This window comes from Amblyraja radiata, chromosome 1 (assembly GCF_010909765.2).
Source record: "Amblyraja radiata isolate CabotCenter1 chromosome 1, sAmbRad1.1.pri, whole genome shotgun sequence".
NCBI lineage: Eukaryota > Metazoa > Chordata > Chondrichthyes > Rajiformes > Rajidae > Amblyraja > Amblyraja radiata.
Genome location: NC_045956.1, coordinates 83934637 through 83955682, shown reverse-complemented (window position 1 = coordinate 83955682; position 21046 = coordinate 83934637). Strand labels below are relative to the sequence as shown.

Sequence of the window (21046 nt, the reverse complement as noted above, 5' to 3'; positions counted from 1 at the left end):
TGGAGAATATCACAGGAGCACGGTGAGTGGGGTGGAGGGAGAAAAGTGTGTGAAGGGGTGGGGGCAGGGGAAAGCGAGAGTTGGTACTCAATGTTCATAGCATTGGTCCTACTTGCTCCAGGATCTTTGTAGGTTGTCTTTTCTTTTGTGTGCCACAGATATCATTTTCTTGTTCACTGCAGTGTGGCAGAAATAAAATAAAAGCTCATGTACATTTTGCATTCCAATATGGGAAGAGTGGTTACCTGCAGTGCATAGGCTATAGGGTCATATAATTATACAGTGTGGAAACAAGCCCTTCAGCCCAACTTGCCCACACTGACCAACATGTCCCATCTACATTAGGCCCATCTGCCTGGGTTGGGTCCGTATATCTCTAAGCCTATCCTAACAATGTACCTGACTCAAGAAGATATTTTCTGACTGGCAGAGAAGGTATAGCCTATTGCAGCTCCACTCAGGATCAGCAATTGTAACTCCTTGCACTCCTTCACGCTCTGAAAGACTACTTTGTGCAAAGGACGGGTAATCAGCTGCCCCACCACCTCTAACTTTAACTCTTCCTATTTCAGGTCTCTGATAGCACATTATTTTTAGCCACTAAATGTTTTTTATTCCATTATTTTTTAAAGGTCATATATGCACTAAATACCAAAAGCGATGAACATGAGGCTTCCCTGCAAGCTGCTAAGGAATCTCACCAGGAGGAGATCCAACACATCGTTACTGAGACACGGAGTAAGATCTCACAGTATAAGAGCAAGATGGGGGAGGAGATGGATTTACGACAGCAAATTCAGTCCCTCGAGGATACCCTGGAGAAGCACAAGAAATCCAAGGACGAGGTCTTGGCGCAGTTTGAGGTTTACAAACAGCAGGGAGCAGAGCGGGAGAAGAACATGGAGAGAGAGCATGCAGAAAGAATAGTGGCGCTGTCACGGGAGATGCTCAACATTAAAAAGGAGTTTGAGAGCAATCTGCAACACTTCATGGAAATCCAGCACAGGCTCGAGCAAGACAAGCAGTTGGCAATAACGGAGATTGTGAAAGTGAACCAAGAGTCAGAGAACCTTCAGGAAAAATGTAAAGTGCTCAGGGGCTGTTTTGATGAAAAATTCAAGTTGGAAGAGAAGCACAAAATTGACATTCAGTGCTTGAATCAGGAGCTGGAATTCCTGAAATCAGAGAAAACAAGACTAACCACAGAGTTTGAGAAAAAAGTAAGTAAGCTGCAAGTCTCGCATCAAAAGGAACTGGAAGCTTTGAAAAAGGCTCTGCAGCAGTCAGTGACGGAGACACTGAAACAGTGGCAGACGGGACAGAGGAGGAGCCTGCAAGCTCAGGAGGTGGCCCTGCAGCTCAAACTGAAGAGGTTGGAGAGTGATGTCGAAATCAAAGACCAAATGATGCACGTAACTAAAACCCAGTGTCAGAAACTGCATGAACTGCTGAACACTGCAGAGCTCAAAGTCAAGGTGAGCAGGGATATCTGGTATGTTTCATACCCCTTGAATCAAACTATTCAGGTATAAAATCTCCAGCAGCAGCATTATCATTGATTGCAGGGCAGGTTTTTTTAACACAGAGGGTAATGTGCTGCCAGGGGTGGTGATGGAGGCAGATACGATAGTGGCATTTTAAAGGATTTTGAATAGGGAGGTTTCACGGCAGTCGGGTCACGACCCATGACCCGTACTGGTGCTACGCTACACCAAGTGGAGTACACGCGATGAACTGCAGGTTGGCACTTAGCATTGTTTCCAGCATAGCGGGCCCGTTAAAACCCGCCGAAATTGTCAATTTTTGCACTGTAAATAATTATGGAAATCGGGATAAGCGTGAGAGACATTTAGCCTACTTCAGAATTCCAAAAGTGAGGAGAAATGACGGTAGATAGAAGCGAGAGCTGAAGGAACAACAAACGCCAGAGTGCTTGACGGACATTGGCCGTTTACTCACTGCAGTTCATCATCAACTAAGGCATTATTTGTGTTTTTTCTTGATTTCTTTGTCATCTAAAAAGTTTCAGAAGTGATAAATCTGGCTGTAAATTTTTTAAATCGCCCATGGTTCTCAAGTGGGGTTTTACATACAAAAAGAAAACGCATCTGAAGAAAAATTTACATCCAGATTTATCACTTCTGAGACTTTTTAGATACCAAAGGAATCAAGAAAAAACACAAATAATGCCTTACTGTTGATGAAATGCAGTGAGCAAACGCGATCATTCCCAATATTTTCAATTCGATAGCTGCACGGCCAATGTTCACCAAGCACTTTAGCTGCTGTTGTCCCTTCAGCTCTCGCCTCTCTTTACCTTCATTTCGCTTCACTTTTGGAATTCTGAAGTTGGGTACATGTCCCTCACACTTACCCCGACTTCCACAATTTTTTACAGCGCACAAATTCAACATTTTAGCGTTTTTTAACAGGTAGGAAACTACGCGTTTCTTGCAGTAATAACAAATACCGGAAGTTACGGATGTCCTCCAGATGGATTGAGCGGGTCCGTGCGTCAAGCCCTATGACCCAGTGACCTTACATGCAACCCCCCTATAGGCACAAGGATATGCAGGGTTTGATATGAATCATGCATAGGCAGAGGAGATTAGTTTTAATTGGCATCGTGATCATCATGTGCATTGTAGGCTGAAGGGTCCGTTCCTGTCCTGGAATTTGTTCCAGTAATACATTTTGATGTATTTTGGAGATTACTTGCACAGTTGTTACAGCTTCGACATGTAGCTCTTAGTGCATTTGGTGGCTTTTTGCAATCGAGAGATTGGATCCATTAGAAGGAGAGCTTTCACACACAGATTATACATGAAAGGGTTGCAGCCAGTTTACTGCTTCACGCGCCCCCCACACCCCACAGCTTCCCCTATTCCCAATCCTTTGCCCTGCCTTCAAACCAGTATTAGCAACAGAATCTTCAACCGCACTCTCTGTTAAGTCCCTTCCCTGAGACATTTCTGCTGCTCATAAACTTTCCCCATTTTGGAGTTTATGGGTGCAACTCACTCTTCCTCTCAAATCACACTTAAAAGTATGGAAGCACATCCTGGTGAAATCCCCAGTGTGCGGTCCATTAAAGGAACAACTCTGTGACACTGATGTGTTGAACATAGGGCCTACGGAGATCAGCATCAGTGGTCAGAATAATGAAAACTACATAACTGGTCTTCCCTTCACTGTTCTCATCCTTTTTATACAATTTATATTGGAACCACAGGCTGCATCCCTGCCCCATGATCACTCTGCTGGTTTCAGTAAGATGGAGGCTTTGCCAGTGGGAGGAACAACCAGGGCAGACAAACATGTAGGGAGCACCCATGCAGGGATCAACAAATCCCATGTATAGTCAACTCCCATGTATTCCTCCACTCACAGGAGCTTTCGCCTGAATCTGAGTCCTTTTTGTTCAGCAAAATTGCAGCAGTTGGGTGCTTTCATTCTGCTGCTGATGGGACAAACACAATTCTGGGCACTGTTTTGACCAGATTGTCAATAAATTTTATATGGGATTCAATTGTGTGTTTGTGCTAAATATAGCAAAAAAAAAAGGCACAAAGTCCTGGAGTAACTCAGAAGTACAAGCAGCATCCCTGGAGTGCTCTGAACAAGGGTCCCGACCCAAAATGCTACCTGTCCATGTTCTCCAGAGGTACTGCCTGACTCGCTGAGTTACTCCAGCACTTTATGTCGGGTTTTTTTGTAAACTAGCACCTACAGTTCCTTGTTGTTAAATATAATGTGAGTTTAGTGTACCAAAAGAAGGGTAAAATTCAGTTTTGAGACAGGCATGTTTACAGCCGCACGCAACTCCCTCTCCCCACAACTTCTTCTATTCCCAATCCTCTGCCTTGCCCTCAAACTAATATTAGCAACAGCATCCTCAGCCATACTCTCTGTGAAGTTCCCTCCATAAAACCTTTTATCTGCATATAAACATACTAATTATTAATGGCTTCAGCTGCTCACTGGTCCTCAAGCGGAACAACATCTCTTTCCCTGATCTGAGCAAATATTCAGGTTGTAATGTTATATTTTGAAAACATCATTGGTATTGGTTTATTATCATCAAGTGTACAGAGACAAAGTGAGAAGATTTTTGTTAGCATGCTCTTCAATTATCATAGACAATACAATTATCATAGACAATGAATACAATTAAGCTAAACACAAGTACAACAGGTGGAGCAAAGAGAAGAATACACAGAATATAGTACAAAAGAAGAGAGTCAAGTGCCCCAAAACAGAATAATTAAATCCTTACTTGTAGCAGCAGCACCACAAGCTGCCTTTTGTAAACACAGTACTCAGTAGATAACATAATAAGTCACAAAAAAATCATTTTTGGCATTATAGTTCCAGAGGAAAAAGTCCAATATCCACAATGTCAGTTGGACGATTGGGACTATACCCTAGCCTATGGGGTATAGTCCCAATTACTACGTTGTTGTGCCTTCTGTATTATATTAGAATTCAGTGAAAAAATTATCTTTGCCTTTTTAAATCATTTCAGTTCCACGATCTGAAGAAATGTTCCATTGGTGGCACTTCTTGAAGTCTTCTATCCATTGCAATGTAATGTTTCCCCTGACTTAATGCTGAGCTTTACTTGGCATTCTGAATACAAGTCAAATAAAGTGTGTGTTTACAACCTGATGTTCACAGAGTAGCATTTTCCAAAAATATCCCCGGATCAGGTCAAGATTGGGAGTGGAAACAATAACAGGCATCTGCTTATTTATCAGCATTGTAGAATGCAATATTTCTACTGCTATCCAAATTAAAGTCCAACAGTTCATCATAGACCAATGATTGAACCTGGGAACTTCTCAGTTTCTATAAATCCTTACTTTGCCATGCATTGGACACACGAGCCATTCGAAGGTCAAATTGGACTGTGAATTGTCATCTCAGCTGCTATGCCAATAATAGATCCAGTTTAGTAAGCAGCAGCATTGTTTAATCAGGCCATCCCTGGGTTATGAGTGAATTCCTTTCTTAGAGCAGAGGAATCTAAGTACAGATACGTAGTTTCCTGAATGTGCGGTCATAGATAGATAAGGTGGTCAAGAAAGCATTTGGCACATTGGCCTTCAGTTAGGGTATTGAGTATAGAAGTTGGGACATTATGTTACAGTTGTACAAGATGTTGGTGAAGCCACAATTGGAGTACCGTGTTCAGTTTTAGTCACATTGCTATTGCATATGAAGGATGTTAAGCTGGAAAGAGCTCAGAGAAGATTTACAAGGATGTTGCCAAGACTTGAGGGGCTGAGCTGTAGGGAGAGGTAGGGCAGGCTAGGACTTTATTTCTTGGAGGGCAGGAGGCCGAGAAGTGATCATACAGAGGTGTATAGAATCGCGAGGGCAACAGGTATGGTGAATTTACAAAGTCTTTTCCCCAGTGTCGGGGAAGCAAGAACAAGACGACATAGGTTTGAGGTGGAAGAGGCAAGTTTTAGTACAAACCAAAGGGGCAACTTTTGCTCTCAGAGGGTGGCGGGTATATGGAATGAGCTGCCAGAAGAGGTAGTTTTGGCAGATGCTATAACAGCATTTTAAAAACACTTGGACAGGTACATGGATAGGAAAGGTTCAGAAGGATATGGGCGAAACGTGAGCAAATGGGACTAGCATAGATGAGGCATATTGGTTGGCATGGACAGTTGGGCCAAAGGGCCTGTTTCATGCTGTACGACTCTATGACTCGAAGGCGGATGTTCATAACACTCACGGAGGGCCTGTAATTTGTAGCTGTAATTCTTGAGAGGTCTGAACAGGGTGGATGAGAAGTTGATCATTACGGAGAACCTAAAACTGAGGGGTCACTGTTTAAAAATAAGGGGTTATCCACTTAAGAATGAGTAGATGTGAATGTTTTCCTCTGAGGCTCATGAGTCAGGAATGTGGAGCTGAGTTATGAGCAGATCAGCCGTGATCTTATTAAATGGCACAGCAGGTTGCAGTGGGTGCCTGTGCTTCCAATTCACATGGTCATCTGTAAATAAAGAGGGACAATTATACAAAATTGTTTTCTGATCTTGAAAGATAATAAAGTGACTCATTAAATGACAAAGGGGGGTAGCAAAGAGGAAAATCAGCAGTGAATATCATCGTAAAAATAATTGAAGAAATTTTGATTAAAAATCAAAAACCTTCACGTGTTGGTAATCTGAAATAAAATTTTGATTTTAGAATGCTAAATTGAGAAGGAAGAGCAATATGGCGAGGGAATCATCATGAAAAGAACATGCCCTCATCTGCTCCTTCATCTCCACCCCCCACCTCCCCTCTCACTTTTTACAAGCACCACAGTACTTGTAACAACTGTTCTGTTATCTCATTCTAACCCATCTTCACACCCCTACCCTATCCAGCATACTAAACAATTCTTCCAGTTTATGGTACTGCATAATGAGATCTCCTCTACGATGGAAAAACTAAACACAGATTGACTTCAGATAGACACAAAAAGCTGGAGTAACTCAGCGGGACAGGCAGCATCTCTGGGGAGAAGGAATGTGTGATGTTTCGGGTTGAGACCCTTCCGCAGATTGACTTACCCTTTGTAGAGTACCTGTGTTCAGTCCTCAGGACTGACTCCGAGCTCCCTGTTGCCTGTCTTTCGTTGTCCAGCCCTTTCCCACTGTGACTTGTGACTTATCTAGCTGTGTCCGTCTTCACTGTTCCAACAAGGCCTGAGGTAAGCTTGAGGAATAACATCTCACATCATCTCTGGGAACATTGCAATTTAACAACTTCAAGTAACTTGTTTTCTCAGTTTGTCAGTCTTTCTCAAGGTGGCCCCCAACCCAGGTGACTATTTGTGGTGCCAGCCACAGAAGCAGATCTACAAACTCATATTAAAATCACTTCACACTCTTAAATACACTGTAAATGGCTTAATTGTAATACATTATCTTTCTGCTGACTGATGAGCACACAATAAAGGGCCTGTCCCACTATACAAGTTTACCCAAGAGCTCTCCCGAGTTTAAAAAAAAGTCAAACTCGTGGTAAGCACGTAGAATGTACGTAGCGGGTACGTCGGAGTTCGGGACGTCTCTTAGCGGCTCATAACTCTAACGGCAGGTACTCGGGAAACGCGGTAAGCTTGTGAAGTTTTTTCAACATGTTGAAAAATGTCCACGAGAGCCCCGAGTACCGACAAGCGGCAATTACCGTAATTCTCCGAGTTCGAATCGGGGAAACTCGGGAGAACTCTTGAATTACCTCGTACAGTGGGACAGGCCCTTAAAAACTTTTCACTATATCTCAGTACACGTGACAATAAACTAAACTGAACTGAAATGTAACAGAATTGGTCAACTGTGATCTGGAATATTTTTTCTCTCTGCACAGACACTGACACAGACACTAATTTGCTGGTCAGTTCCAACAATCTTTTCATTTCAGGTTCAGTAGTAGCTCCAACCTGTATTTCACAGCCTTACATGTCTCTTTCTTTGTTTCTCTCTCTCGCTCACACAAATGCTCACTGCCTTCAGTAATGAGATAATTCCATAAACATTAGAATTACATCAGCAACCTTGATCTCTGACTATCGAGGTATTTCCTTTGTCCTATCCATCGATGCCTCACCCTCTCTAAAACAATGCTCACACTTTCCCAGTTCTGATGAACGGCTTTCATGGAAAAATTAACAATTCCTCCCTTTCCACAAATAATGTTCAATGTTTCCAGAATGTTCTGGTTTTATTTGAAGCAGAACCTATGTAGATATGCAGAAATTTAGTTGGACTCTGTTATGACCCTGTTTAGGATCCTGTGTATATTTTCTTTGCTGTACTGTGTTCAAGGCAACGATTTGTCCCAAAGTACACTCATTATCCACTCTTTAGGCATGATCTGCTGCCTCAACTTTAACCCCGACTGCATTGAACCCACTGACCTGCCCATCTCTGCAACCTCTGTATCAGACCATTATCCAGATCATTTTTTAAATGGTTAATCAACATTAAAGTCAACTCCCCCATTATCCATAACCTGGGTCCAATGGAATTTCATTTTGCAAAAATAAACACCTTAGCTTAACCTTATCTTATTCATCGTCGTAAACTAAATGTGAACCTAAACTTTAATCTTAAGGTGGTTAAATATTGACTCAGCCATATTTAAACAAAGAAACATTTACTAGATGGAAGGGTTACTAGTTCACTCAATCCTAATATAGATCTAGTCAGTATCCTGATGTAAATTGATATCACATTCCTCCACCCTACCTCACCCGTCTGAAGAAGGGGCCAGATCAGAAGCGTTGTCCCTTCACTCCCACCATGGGTGGAAATCGCTTTTAAAACATGGGGGGGGGGGGTGGGGGACACAATGAGGCCTGACATCTAGGACAGGGGTCGGCAACCTACGGCCCACGGGCCGGATCTGGCCCGTAACCTAAAATCATCCGGCCCGCAGGTGGTTTTTTTCAATTTATTTTTGCAACCTGCGAACTGCAGCCAGTCCTGGGCACGCAGGTGACCTGGGCACTACAGCCAGTCCCGGGGCAGGCGAGTTGACCTGGGCACCACAGCCAGTCCCGGGGCAGGCGAGCTGACCTGGGTGCTACAGCCAGTCCCGGGGTATGCAGGTGACCTGGGCACTACAGCCAGACCTGGGGCAATCAAGCCGACCTGGATGCTACAGCCAGTCCCGGGGCAGGCGAGCTGATCTGGGCACGCAGACGACCTGGGAACTGCAGGTCCTTTGGCCCAGCGTGTCCGTGCCGACCAGCAATCACCCCATACATAGCACCATCCGACACACTAGGGACAATTTACAATTTACCGAAGCACTTAACCTACAAACCTTTAGAGTGTGGGGCAGGCGAGCTGACCTGGGCGCAACAGCCATTCCCGGGGCAGGCAAGCCGACCTGGGCGCTACAGCCAGACCTAGGACAAGCGAGCCAACCTGGAACTGGCTGTAGTGCCCAGGTCACAAAACATGATGGGGACAGGTCCCCCTCCCCCAGGATTTCTGCCCATGCACCATAGATGCTGCCCGACCTTGAGCACTCTGTTTTTTTTGCATCATATTTAAACACATAATCATGTATTTTTAATACATTTTAGGATTTTGAAAACCGACTTCAAAAGGCAGATAATCAATTGTCAGCATCAGATGAAAAACTACAAAAGATGGAAGATGAAGCTCAGCTTTTGAGGGAGAGACTGTTAGAAAAGGAAGCTGAAATACTGCATAAAACAGGTAGGGTGACTTTGTCCACCATCTGTCCAGAAGAAGGCAGTGCGAGCAGATTACAAGAACATGATATTAAATCAATTTTGTTTTGTCCACTGAAAGACCCTCCTTTAGCAGATTCAGCTCCCGCATTGAATTGCTGCCTGTGGTGCTTCACTGTGTCCCCATATTGTTTGGTTGAATGGAAAAATGTGTGAAAAATGGTATATGTTTTCTATAAGACTTACCCTGAGGTATTAGTATGGAAACTGGGATGTGTCCTTGAAGAGGCCCTTTGGCCCACTACGTCCAGGCTGGTCATTGATCACCTGCACACTAGTTCTATGTCCTACACATTAGGGGCAATTTACAGGAGCCAATTAAGCTACAAACTTGCACATCTTTGGAATGTGGCAGGTAACCAGAGCACCCGAAGAAAACTAACATGGTCACAGGGAGAATGTACAAACTCAGCACAGATAGCACCTGTAGCCAGGATCTCTACCGCTGCGCCATTGTGCCGCTCTTTAATAAAATCACAGGGACGTTTTTTTGAACATATAGAAACATAGACATAGAAACATAGAAAATAGGTGCAGGAGTAGGCCATTCGGCCCTTCGAGCCTGCACCGCCATTCAATATGATCATGGCTGATCATCCAACTCAGTATCCTGTACCTGCCTTCTCTCCATACCCCCTGATCCCTTTAGCCACAAGGGCCACATCTAACTCCCTCTTAAATATAGCCAACAAACTGGCCTCAACTACCTTCTGTGGCAGAGAATTCCAGAGATTCACCACTCTCTGTGTGAAAAATGTTTTCCTCATCTCGGTCCTAAAAGATTTCCCCCTTATCCTTAAACTGTGACCCCTTGTTCTGGACTTCCCCAACATCGGAAACAATCTTCCTGCATCTAGCCTGTCCAACCCCTTAAGATATAAAATGGTAACCTGCCTGTCACTTAAATTCTCACACAGTTTACTGCTTTCAATGTGATTGCTAGTTTTTTAAAATGTTACAAATCACAACCTCGTAATCTAATTTTTGGCAGTAAATGATCAAAATACACCGTGCGTGTCATCATACGTGCAAAGCATGGCGGACTAAAGATGCATGGGTGGGGGGGGAATTGTGACAGGAAGTGCCTGGTGCAGTTTCCCAGTGGGTGGCTCATCAACAGGAAATGGGTGCGGACACTTTTAAACAGGCATAAAAAGATTATGATGCTTGATTTACACACAAAACCACAAGCATAGCTACAGGTTGGTCCAAATTTCTAGACATATATGTCCTGACACGGTTGAGGTGCAACTTTAAGCTTCCTGGTTGTGTGCATGCTTCCCCATATCTGGTACCAGAAGATTCAGGAGATTCATTTTCCTAGGATCTCATGAGAGATAATTGAGTCAAGATCTAACCACCCTGCTTGAAAGAAAGGCAAAACTTACAAGAGTGGGGATTTTATTTTTTTGTAACCCTGACCTGAGGTGGCTTCAGGCATAAATTCCTGAGATGAGTTGTGTGAAAATAAATATTAAAGTTTGCCAAATCCATTTCTACAAATTGTTCAGCCAAGTGAACCAAATCCACATTTGTCATTGGGCAATAATCATTTCGGACAGATATCCCTTAATCTAATTTGCGGATTCCACTCAATTTTAATTGGTATGACTAGCATAGCTGTGCAGAAATAGTTGAGTAATTTGATAAACACAAGAAGATATGAACAAGAGCAGGCCCTGTCATTCAGCATGAGCATGGCTGATCCACATTGGCTCAACTCCTTTTCTGTGTCAGTTCCTCATAGCCCTCAATTTCTGACATTAACATTAATCCAGCTCTGGCTTTAATACTTTAAATTATGTAGCCTCCACCACCTTCTGGGCCAGACAGTTAGAGATTCTGTGAAAAAATAATTCCTCGTATTTCCATTTTAATGACCAGCTCCTAATCTTGAAACTATGTCTGCTCGTTTGAGACCTTCTCTCCAGTAAAAAAGTATTTCAATATCTACCAAGTCCATAACTCCCTGAAAGTTGCAACACAAGAAGATAGAGTGGTAAAGAACACAAAAGGTGTGCTTGCTTTCATAGGTTGGGGCATTGAGTACAATGGTCAGAGGTCATGCTGATCAGGACTTCGGTGAGGCCATATTTTGAATATTGCATTCAGGGAGATAAGGTTGTTGGTCTGAAGAAGGGTTGCTACCCGAAACATCACCTATTCATTTTCTCTAGAGATGCTGCCTGACCCACTGAGGTACTCCAGCGCTTTGTGTCTATCCAGGCAGATAAGAATTGGTCTTGGCATTATGTTCAGCACAGAGATTATGGGCCAAAGGGCCTGTTCTTGTGCTGTACTGTTCAATGTTCTCAGGGAGTTATGGACTTGGACCCCAAAGATCCCTCTGTAGTAGCCATTTGCTACACCCTCTACACATTAATGCTGTCATGCCATTTAATGTATATTTCCCCCTTACATTTGATCTCCCAAAGTGCAGCACCTCACACTTGTTCATATAAAACTCCGTCTGACAATATCTTCAACATTGCTAGCATTCAGACATTCCTCCACGTGGGCATTCACTGCAATACAAAGACTATCTATACAGTAAAACTGGGTTTGAGTGTGGGCTCTGCATGTGTTGATGCTGTTACAGCAACTTGTTGCCAGGGAGGGTGGAATGGTAGCAGAGCTACCAAGATGAGATTGTGATGTCTGCTGAGGACTCATGGTAGGACATTGAGGGGACAGTCAGCAGAAGACAGCGGACAGGCTTGCACAGCAAACTCTTTGGTGCATCTGCCTAGAAATATGAAACAACAAGGAATGTGGATGATACTGGCTTCAACCTTGCACATGTCAGGGCAGGGGCTGGAGCTGACCTTTACAGCATGGAGACAGCAGGCAGCACCATTTTAAAACCTGTAGACCCACCCTTCTACAGTATCTGAGGGACAACATCTCTGCTTCCATCACATCACCTAAGCTTTGCCTATGCTAGTGGGAGCTCAGCTGTCTGCACACCAATATCCAAGCAGACTTTGTGTACTGACATCTTCATTTGCCTAATCTGTACATTGACAGCATGTTCACACACACACACACACACACACACACACACACCTGCCATCCCAGGTACGATGGGCAGTACAAGATGTGCTCATTTCCTTCATCCATGACGAAAATCAAAACAAAAAAACTGCAAAGGTGGAAATCTGAAATAATAGCAGGAGATGCTGGAAAGACACTCTCCTCTGTCAGGCATCTCTGTGGAAAAGAAGGGAAACATTTGAAGAGCGTTTGTCAGAATTACAACATCCATAAACTGCAGCCAAGGCAGTCCCCATGAGGTCTGGTTGCAATTGGTAGTTGTTAATAATTATATGTTTGGTGTGGGGCTTTAATTGAACATTTGATGATCTGCATTAAGGGCACTGAAGCTATTGCTAAACTAATCCTGTTTTTGACCCAGGCGTGGGGGTTCGTGCACTGACAATTACGATATAATTGCCCTGGTGGTTGCTTTGCTCCATGGTGTTTGGCCATTTGTGTACATTATTGCCAAGGAATTGCTGTATTCTGAATTAGATTCTTAAAGCTGAGGTAATGCATTTATAAAAACACTGCCACAATTGTGAAATGTCAAGGACTTTACTGGAGCCAGTTCATTGCATTGACAGATTACTGGATTGTACGGCCCATTGTTTCTCCAGCTGTCACTCATTGATCATACAGTCAGCATTATCACCATTATATCGCACACTGAGCAATGTAATTGGGTGCGTATTAATTTGAGCGTGTTTCTTTTACATAAATGATAGGGCTCCTGTGGTTTTCTGTGGGAGGTAAATTGCTATCAATATTTGTCAAGTATAGAGTTGTTATTACAGAAGTCTGAGACTAAGACCTGCATGAATGGACAGGATTTTGTTGCTCCAGTCTGCTTCAATATAATGTCAGCATGAGGAAAAATCAGTAGTCTTTAACTCTCCAGTCATCGATGGCCAAGGTTTTAGATGCTGCCCCATTACTGTTAATAGCTTCAGATTAATATGTATTTGTGTTTTTGCAGCATTACCCTCTTGTATATACAGTGCATTCATAGAAACACAGAAACATAGAAAATAGGTGCAGGAGGAGGCCATTCGGCCCTTCGAGCCAGCACCGCCATTCATTGTGATCATGGCTGATCGTCCCCTATCAATAACCCGTGCCTGCCTTCTCCCCATATCCCTTGACTCCACTAGCCCCTAGAGCTCTATCTAACTCTCTCCTAAATCCATACTCTCTCTTAAATCAACTCTCTTAAATCCATTCAGACCCCTTCGCTTTTTCCACATTTCGTTACTACAGCCTTATTCTAAAATGGATTAAATTTTCTTTTTTTAAATCAATCTAACACAATACCCCATAATAAAAAAGTGAAAACAGGTGTTTAGAAATGTTTGCAAAGTAATTAAAAAGAAATAACAAATATCACATTTACATAAGTATTCGGACCCTTTACTCAGTATTTTGTTGAGGCACCTTTGTCAGTGATTACAGCCTCCAGTCTTCTTGGGTATGATGCTTGGCACTCCTGTACTTGGGTAATTTCTCCCATTCTTCTCTGCAGAGTTTTTCCTTCGCTTGTTGGCTTTCCACTCCCTATCCATCGGACTTCGCTCACCCCTAAGATGCTCAGCTCATACTTCTCAAACTCTCTCAGTAGCTGGGATAAGTTCCCACTCTGGTACAAGGTCCTGCCATTCCAGGTAGCTATTCTCATAGCAGTTTTGGCAGAGAAGATGTTACTCTTTTGGGGGGCACAAGCGTCCCGGAGGCTTTGGCCCGAGCCCGTCATACTAGTAGGGGGCAAGTTCCATTTCTCCTGCCGGTTTCCAGTACAGTTTATGCTTGCTGTTTCCGTAGCGGGTTTTGGGTTTTACGGGGTAGGGGTACTAGCCCTACGCCTAACCCTCCTCCTTTGTCCGGGCGTGGATCCGGCACTGGCTTGGGGTGTCCATAACCAGAGGCGGAATGTCCATAAGCAGAACCTTTACGAGGGATCCAGTTGCTGCGTCAAGGTTGATTCAGGAAACACAGAATTCTTTGACATTGTCACAGGGGTAAGACAAGGTTGCCTTCTATCCCCCTTACTGTTTATTGTCATGATCAACTGTGTCATGCAGAGGACAATGAACAAACTTGACTGGAGTACCGTGGAGAACAGGAAGACGCCTCACAGACCTAGATTTTGCCGATGACATTGCACTCCTAGCAGAGTCGAGACATACCCATCAAGAGATAACAACTGCTCTGGAGGAGAATGCATCAAAGGTTGGATTAAAGATCAGCTGCCAGAAGACTAAAACCATGCAGACCGGAGACTAGCAACCAATAGACCAACTGATAATCAGTGGGGAACCTGTGGAAAATGCCACAAGATTTACCTACCTTGGCAGCATGTTCACAGTAGATGGAGATGTAGGTCGACATCAACTCCCGAATTGGTAAAAGCTGCATCAGTCTTCAGACAAATGCAGCCAATATGGACTAGTGGCCGGATATCCAAGATGCTAAAAGTCAAACTCTTCCAGTCCCTAGTCCTCCATACAGCCTCTATGCCAGTGAGACATGGAAAATCAATGTGAAGATGCAAAAGAAATTGGATGCATTCCAACAACGCTGCTTGAGGAAAATCCTGAAGACTAACTACAGAGAGCACATCACAAACGAGGAGATCTACTGGGAAACTGCAACAAAGCCTCTCAGCCAGGACATAGAGGGAGGCAGGATGAAATTTGTAGGACATGTACTCAGAATGTCAGTAGAACGTGCACCTAAGATAGCAATGACATGGCAACCTGACGGAAGAAGGAAAAGAGGCCGACCAAAACTCACATGGAGGCGAACATTCCAGAAGGATTTGGAAGCCCGGGGCGCAAGCTAATCGAGGGTGGAAGACGTCACACATAACTGAACAGAATGGCAAAAGCTTGCTGGCCAATGCACTCAATAGTGTGGGAGGAACTAAGTCTAAGTAAGTAAGTCTCTGTAGATCCTCTGAAGCTCTGTCAGGTTGGATGGGGAGCGTCGATGCACAGCTATTTTCAGGTCCCTCCACAGATGTTCGATCGGATTCAAGCCTGGGCTCCGGCTGGGCAACTGAAGGACATTCACAGACTTGTCACAAAGCCACTCCTGCATTGTCTTGGCTGTGTGCTTGGGGTCATTGTCTTGGTGGAAGGTGAACCTCCGCCCCAGTCTGAGGTCCAGAACGCTCTGGAGCAGGTTTTCATCAAGGATCTCTCTGTACTTTGCTCCATTCATCTTTCCCTCAATCCTGACTAGTCTCCCAGTTCCTGCTGCTGAAAAACATCCCCACAGCATGATGCTGCCACCACCATGCTTCACCGTAGGGCATGGTATTGGCCAGGTGATGAGTGGTGTCTGGTTTCCTCCAGACGTGACACTTGGCATTCAGGCCAAAGTGTTCAATCTTGGTTTCATCAGACCAGAGAATGGTGTTTCTCATGCCTTTTGGCAAACTCCAAGTGGGCTGTCATGTGTCTTTTACTGAGGAGTGGCTTCTGACTGGCCACTCTACCATAAAGGCCTGATTGGTGGAATGCTGCAGATATAGTTGTCCTTCTGGAAGGTTCTCCCATCTCCACAAAGGAACCATCGGGTTCTTGGTCCCCTCCCTGACCAAGGCCCTTCTCCCCCAATGCTCAGTTTGGCCAGACGGCCAGCTCTATGAAGAGTCTTGGTGGTTCCAAAGTTCTTCCATTTAAGAATGATGGAGACTACTGTGCTCTTCGGGACCTGCAATGCTGCAGAAATTGTTTTATACCCTTCCCCAGATCTGAGACAAGATTGTGTCGAGACAATTCCTTCGTCTTCATGGCGGTTTTTGCCCTGACATGCGCTGTCAACTGTGGGACCTTATATAGACAGGTGTGTGCCATTCCAAATCATGTCCAATCAATTTAATTTACCACTGGTGGACTCCAATCAAGTTGTAGAAACATCTCAAGGATAATCAATGGAAACAGGATGGACCTAAGCTCCATTTTCAGTGTCATAGCAAATGGTCTGAATACTCATGTATATGTGATATTTTAGTTATTTATTTTTAATTACTTTGGAAAAATTTCTAGACACCTGTTTTCGCTTCTTCATTCTGGGGTATTGTGTGTAGATGAATGATAAAACATGAAGTTAATCCATTTTAAAATGGCTGTAATGTAACAAAATGTGGAAAATGTGAAGGTGTCTGAATACTTTCTGAATGTACTGTATTTTCTGCACTCAAAAGTGCAAGCATAAACTGTACACACCACTCAGTTACATGCATAAGCAGGACATTTCATGGCTTTATTTGATTGTGTGTTTCTGAGACAGATATGCTGTTAGTTTCCTTGCTGGCATTGCCTGTGTCACGTCATTTCTCCATTCCCATCATTCTACTAACAATGTGGGAAATGTAGCAAAGATTGGAAACCCTGCACTACTAATCAAAGTCGGCTGTTATACAGAGTTGGATCCACCATTATGGTGCTAATCCTGTTTAGTGGTGACAATGTAGAAAACATTTAAGTGCCACAAGACACTGCCAATACTAGAATCTATAGCAAAAAAAGGGAGAGCTGCTAGAGGAACTCAGCAGGTCGGGAAGCATCTGTGGAGGGAAATAAACCCTAAATAAGGACTGAGAATACAGTATATTTACTTCTATGTTTCTGAACTATGATTTGGGGGCTTTTATGGCTTGAGAAAAATGATATATTGTGGCGGTCCCTGTGGGGTAGGCCACTCCTTGGATCATCCCCCTCGCCGATTGAGGGACAGGGGCGTTGGTCTGCCACGGGGTTTCCTGACGACTCCCCAGGGGCGGAGATACGGGGTTTCCTGACGACTCCCCAGGGGCGGAGATCAGGGTGTCGTGTGTGTGTGTTCTCGTACTGCTACCATTAAAAAGCTTCTTTAGAATCCGCCTGGTGTCCGGTCTTTTCCTGACCTCGACCAGGCCACTACACTGGTGACCCCGCGTCGTTCATCACGCATCGTGATGGAGAATAACGCCGTTGCGTTGAAGCTCCCAACTCTATGGACCGAAGAACCCGAAACCTGGTTCCAGCTGGCAGAGGCACAGTTTGCTGTGAGAGGTATCACGCAGGATGAGACTAAATATTATTATGTGGTTGGCTCGTTTGACCAACTAACTGCGAGGCGAGTTAAGCCTTTCCTCAGGGCCCCCCCGGTAGCGAACAAATATGATGGCCTTAAAGCATTTATCATCAGGAGGTTTGGCCTGGGTGACGCCGAGCGGGCAGCTCGCATTTTCAGAATGGACGGCCTGGGCGACCGCAAGCCGTCTGCCCTCCTGGAAGACATGCTCACCCTAATGGGGGACCATGAGCCGTGTTTTTTATTTAAATATGCTTACCTGCAGCAGCTGCCTCCCGACATTCGCATGCAGCTCGCCAGGGATCCGTTTACCGACATGCAGGCGCTGGGTGAACAAGCCGACGAGCTGTGGAATTCTCACCATCACAACCTGGAAGCAGTGGACGTCCTTCCCGAGGCGTTTGGAGACTCAGAGCAGGTCGGGACCGCTATCCACCGCGTCTCCGCTGCTCCCAGTCGGCCCCCGCGGCAAAATCCGGCGGCCATTGCGCATTCCACAGCAGGCACGTCCTTCCAGCACGGCCAGCCTGCAGTTCGAACCAATGCCAGCAGAGGTCGCTGGCGTTCAAACCAGCCTAATTCGCCTGCAGTTCAACCAGACGCCAGCAAAGTTGGTTGGTGTTATTACCATCACCGCTGGGGAGCTGCAGCCAGGCTTTGTCGACCACCCTGTTTGTTCTCGGGAAACTGAAGGGCCGGTCGTCAGAGATTCCTTCGGCGGCCGGCACGATTCATCGCGTTTTCGCTTGGGACCGCCGCAGTGGGGGACGTTTCCTCGTCGACACTGGTGCGGAAGTGAGTGTTCTGCCTCCCTCCATTGCCGACATCCGTGCGGGCAAACAAGGCCCCCTCCTCACCGCGGCGAACGGGAGTGCTATTCGCACCTACGGGTTTCGCACCGTCCCGCTCAACTTTGGCCGCAACTCGTTTTCATGGAGGTTCGTCATTGCAGACGTTTCCCAGCCGCTGCTGGGCGCCGACTTCCTTCAAGCCCATTCACTGCTCGTGGATGTCAAGCGGCGGCGCCTGTTGCACTCTGTCACGCTGGAGCCGGTCTTCCTCCGTACTGGCGATCCGGTAGTACGCCCTGATGGCCCCCTGTCATCCGTGGATGCGACTTTCGCGCGCATCCTGGCAGATTTTCCCGGCATTCTCGAACCCCACTTCCGCTCCTCCACCCCGAAGCACGGGGTGGAGCACCATATCCCCACTACTGGCCCGCCTGTGCACGCCCGAGCACGTCGTCTCGCCCCAGACAAGCTCCGTCTAGCTCGGGAGGAGTTCCGCCAGATGGAGGCGATGGGCATCGTGCGTCCCTCCGGTAGCCCATGGGCCTCACCGCTCCACATGGTCCCTAAGAAGAACGGGGGCTGGCGCCCGTGTGGGGATTACCGTCGCTTGAACGATGCGACCGTCCCCGACAGGTATCCGGTCCCGCACATTCAGGACTTCAATGCCCATCTTGCTGGAGCATCCATATTTTCCAAGGTGGACCTCGTGCGGGGGTACAATCAGATTCCGGTCCGCCCCGACGATATCCCGAAGACGGCAATTATCACACCATTTGGTCTGTTCGAGTTTGTGCGGATGCCGTTTGGGTTGAAGAATGCCGCGCAGGCCTTTCAGCGGCTTATGGACTGCGTGTGCCGCGAATTGGACTTTGTCTTTGTGTACCTGGACGACATACTCGTGGCCAGTCGCTCGCGGCAGGAGCACTGCACCCACCTCCGTCAACTGTGTCAGCGCCTCAGCAATTTCGGTTTGGCTATCAACGCGTCCAAGTGCCGTTTCGGGGTGACGGCTATCGACTTCCTCGGCCACCGCGTGACTGCACAAGGGGTGGTGCCTCTGCCGACCAGGGTGGACGCTATCCGCAGGTTCCCCCGTCCGACCACAGTTAGGGGCCTGCAGGAATTCGTGGGGATGGTCACTTTCTATCACCGCTTCCTGCCGTCAGCGGCTGCAGTCATGCGTCCGCTTTTCCACCTGATTGCTGGTCATCGCAGGGAGGTTGATTGGTCCGTGGAAGCAACAGCGGCATTTGAGAGGGCTAAGTAGGCACTGGCTGATGCCACAATGCTCGTCCACCCACGAGAGGACGCCACGACCGCCTTGACGGTGGATGCTTCTGAGGTTGCGGTTGGGGCAGTGTTGGAGCAGCTCGTTGAGGGTTCCTGGCGGCCACTTGCCTTCTTCAGCAGGCATCTCAGTGGTCCTCAGCGTCGTTACAGCGCCTTCGACCGTGAGCTCCTTGCCCTGTATCTCGCCGTACGTCATTTCCGGTATTTTCTGGAGGGGAGACCATTCACTGCATTCACGGACCACAAGCCACTGACCTTCGCGTTCGCCAAGGTATCAGACCCGTGGTCTGCCCGGCAGCAGAGGCAGTTGGCGTATGTGTCCGAGTACACTACCTCCATCCGGTTCATTGAGGGCAAATTTAACAGGGTGGCCGATGCCTTATCAAGACCTGCAGTCCACACGGTTCTCCAGGTCGATGAGGGGATCAGCTATTCCACCCTGGCAGCCGCTCAGCTTGCCGACGAGGAGATGGTCGCCTACCGTACGGCGGTCTCGGGCCTGCAGTTGGAGGACGTTGTCTGTGGCCCTGGGGGTACCACGCTGCTGTGCGATGTCTCCTCTGGAGTTCCGCGACCCATCGTTCCCATCGCCTGGCGGCGCAGGGTGTTTGACGTGCTCCATGGACTTGCACATCCCTCCATCAGGGCGACAGTAGCCCTGGTAGCCTCCCGCTTCATGTGGCACGGGCTGCGGAAGGAGGTTGGACATTGGGCGCGCACTTGCATCCCGTGCCAGACTGCCAAGGTGCAACGACATGTGCACGCGCCATTGCAGGAGTTCCCCATTCCTCATAAACGTTTTGACCACATTCATGTGGACATCGTGGGGCCGCTGCCGTCGTCCCAGGGCATGACGTACCTATTCACCGTTGTGGACCGCTTCACGCGGTGGCCTGAAGCCATTCCGCTACAGAATTCCACAACAACCACCTGTGCTCGAGCATTGCTGGCGCACTGGATCGCCCGGTTCGGTGTTCCACTGGACATAACGTCCGACCGGGGGCCTCAGTTCACGTCAGAGCTGTGGTCGGCCATGGCACGCCTCCTGGGTGTTCGTCTGCACCACACGACGGCGTACCACCCGCAGTCGAACGGCCTAGTGGAGCGGTTTCACCGGCAGCTTAAGGGTGCCCTGAGGGCGCGGCTCACTGACCCAGACTGGGTAGACGCTCTACCGTGGGTTTTGCTGGGGATACGCACCGCACCCAAGGAGGACTTGGCCTCCTCCTCCGCCGAGTTGGTGTATGGGTCTCCGTTAACGGTGCCCGGGGAGTTCATCCCGCCGGCACGTGGCCAGGTGGAGCAGCCTTCGGACGCTCTGCAACGTCTTCGGCAGACGGTGGGCAAGCTGGCGCCGGTGCCCACGTCTCGTCATGGGTCCTTCCGTCCGCACGTTCCCTCTGCTCTGGAGAACTGCCAGTTTGTTTTTCTGCGCAGGGATGCACATCGGACACCTCTACAGCGGCCGTACGAAGGTCCCTTCCGGGTCTTGGAACATGGCTCGTCGACTTTCGTCCTGGACATTGGGGGTCGGCGTGAGACTGTTTCAGTTGCGCGGTTGAAGCCAGCACATATCGAT

At 46.9% G+C, this 21046-nt stretch overlaps 1 protein-coding gene across 2 annotated transcripts in view; it reads left to right on the top strand.

Moving 5' to 3' along the window:
* fam184b (family with sequence similarity 184 member B) overlaps nucleotides 1-21046 on the top strand; it is a 232613-nt gene that overhangs the window by 153253 nt on the left and 58314 nt on the right. For both annotated transcript variants that reach the window (XM_033026050.1, XM_033026059.1), the window contains exons 2-3: nucleotides 633-1475; nucleotides 9101-9236. In XM_033026050.1, the coding sequence (XP_032881941.1) occupies nucleotides 633-1475; nucleotides 9101-9236 (979 nt within the window). The remainder of the gene's footprint in view (nucleotides 1-632; nucleotides 1476-9100; nucleotides 9237-21046) is intronic.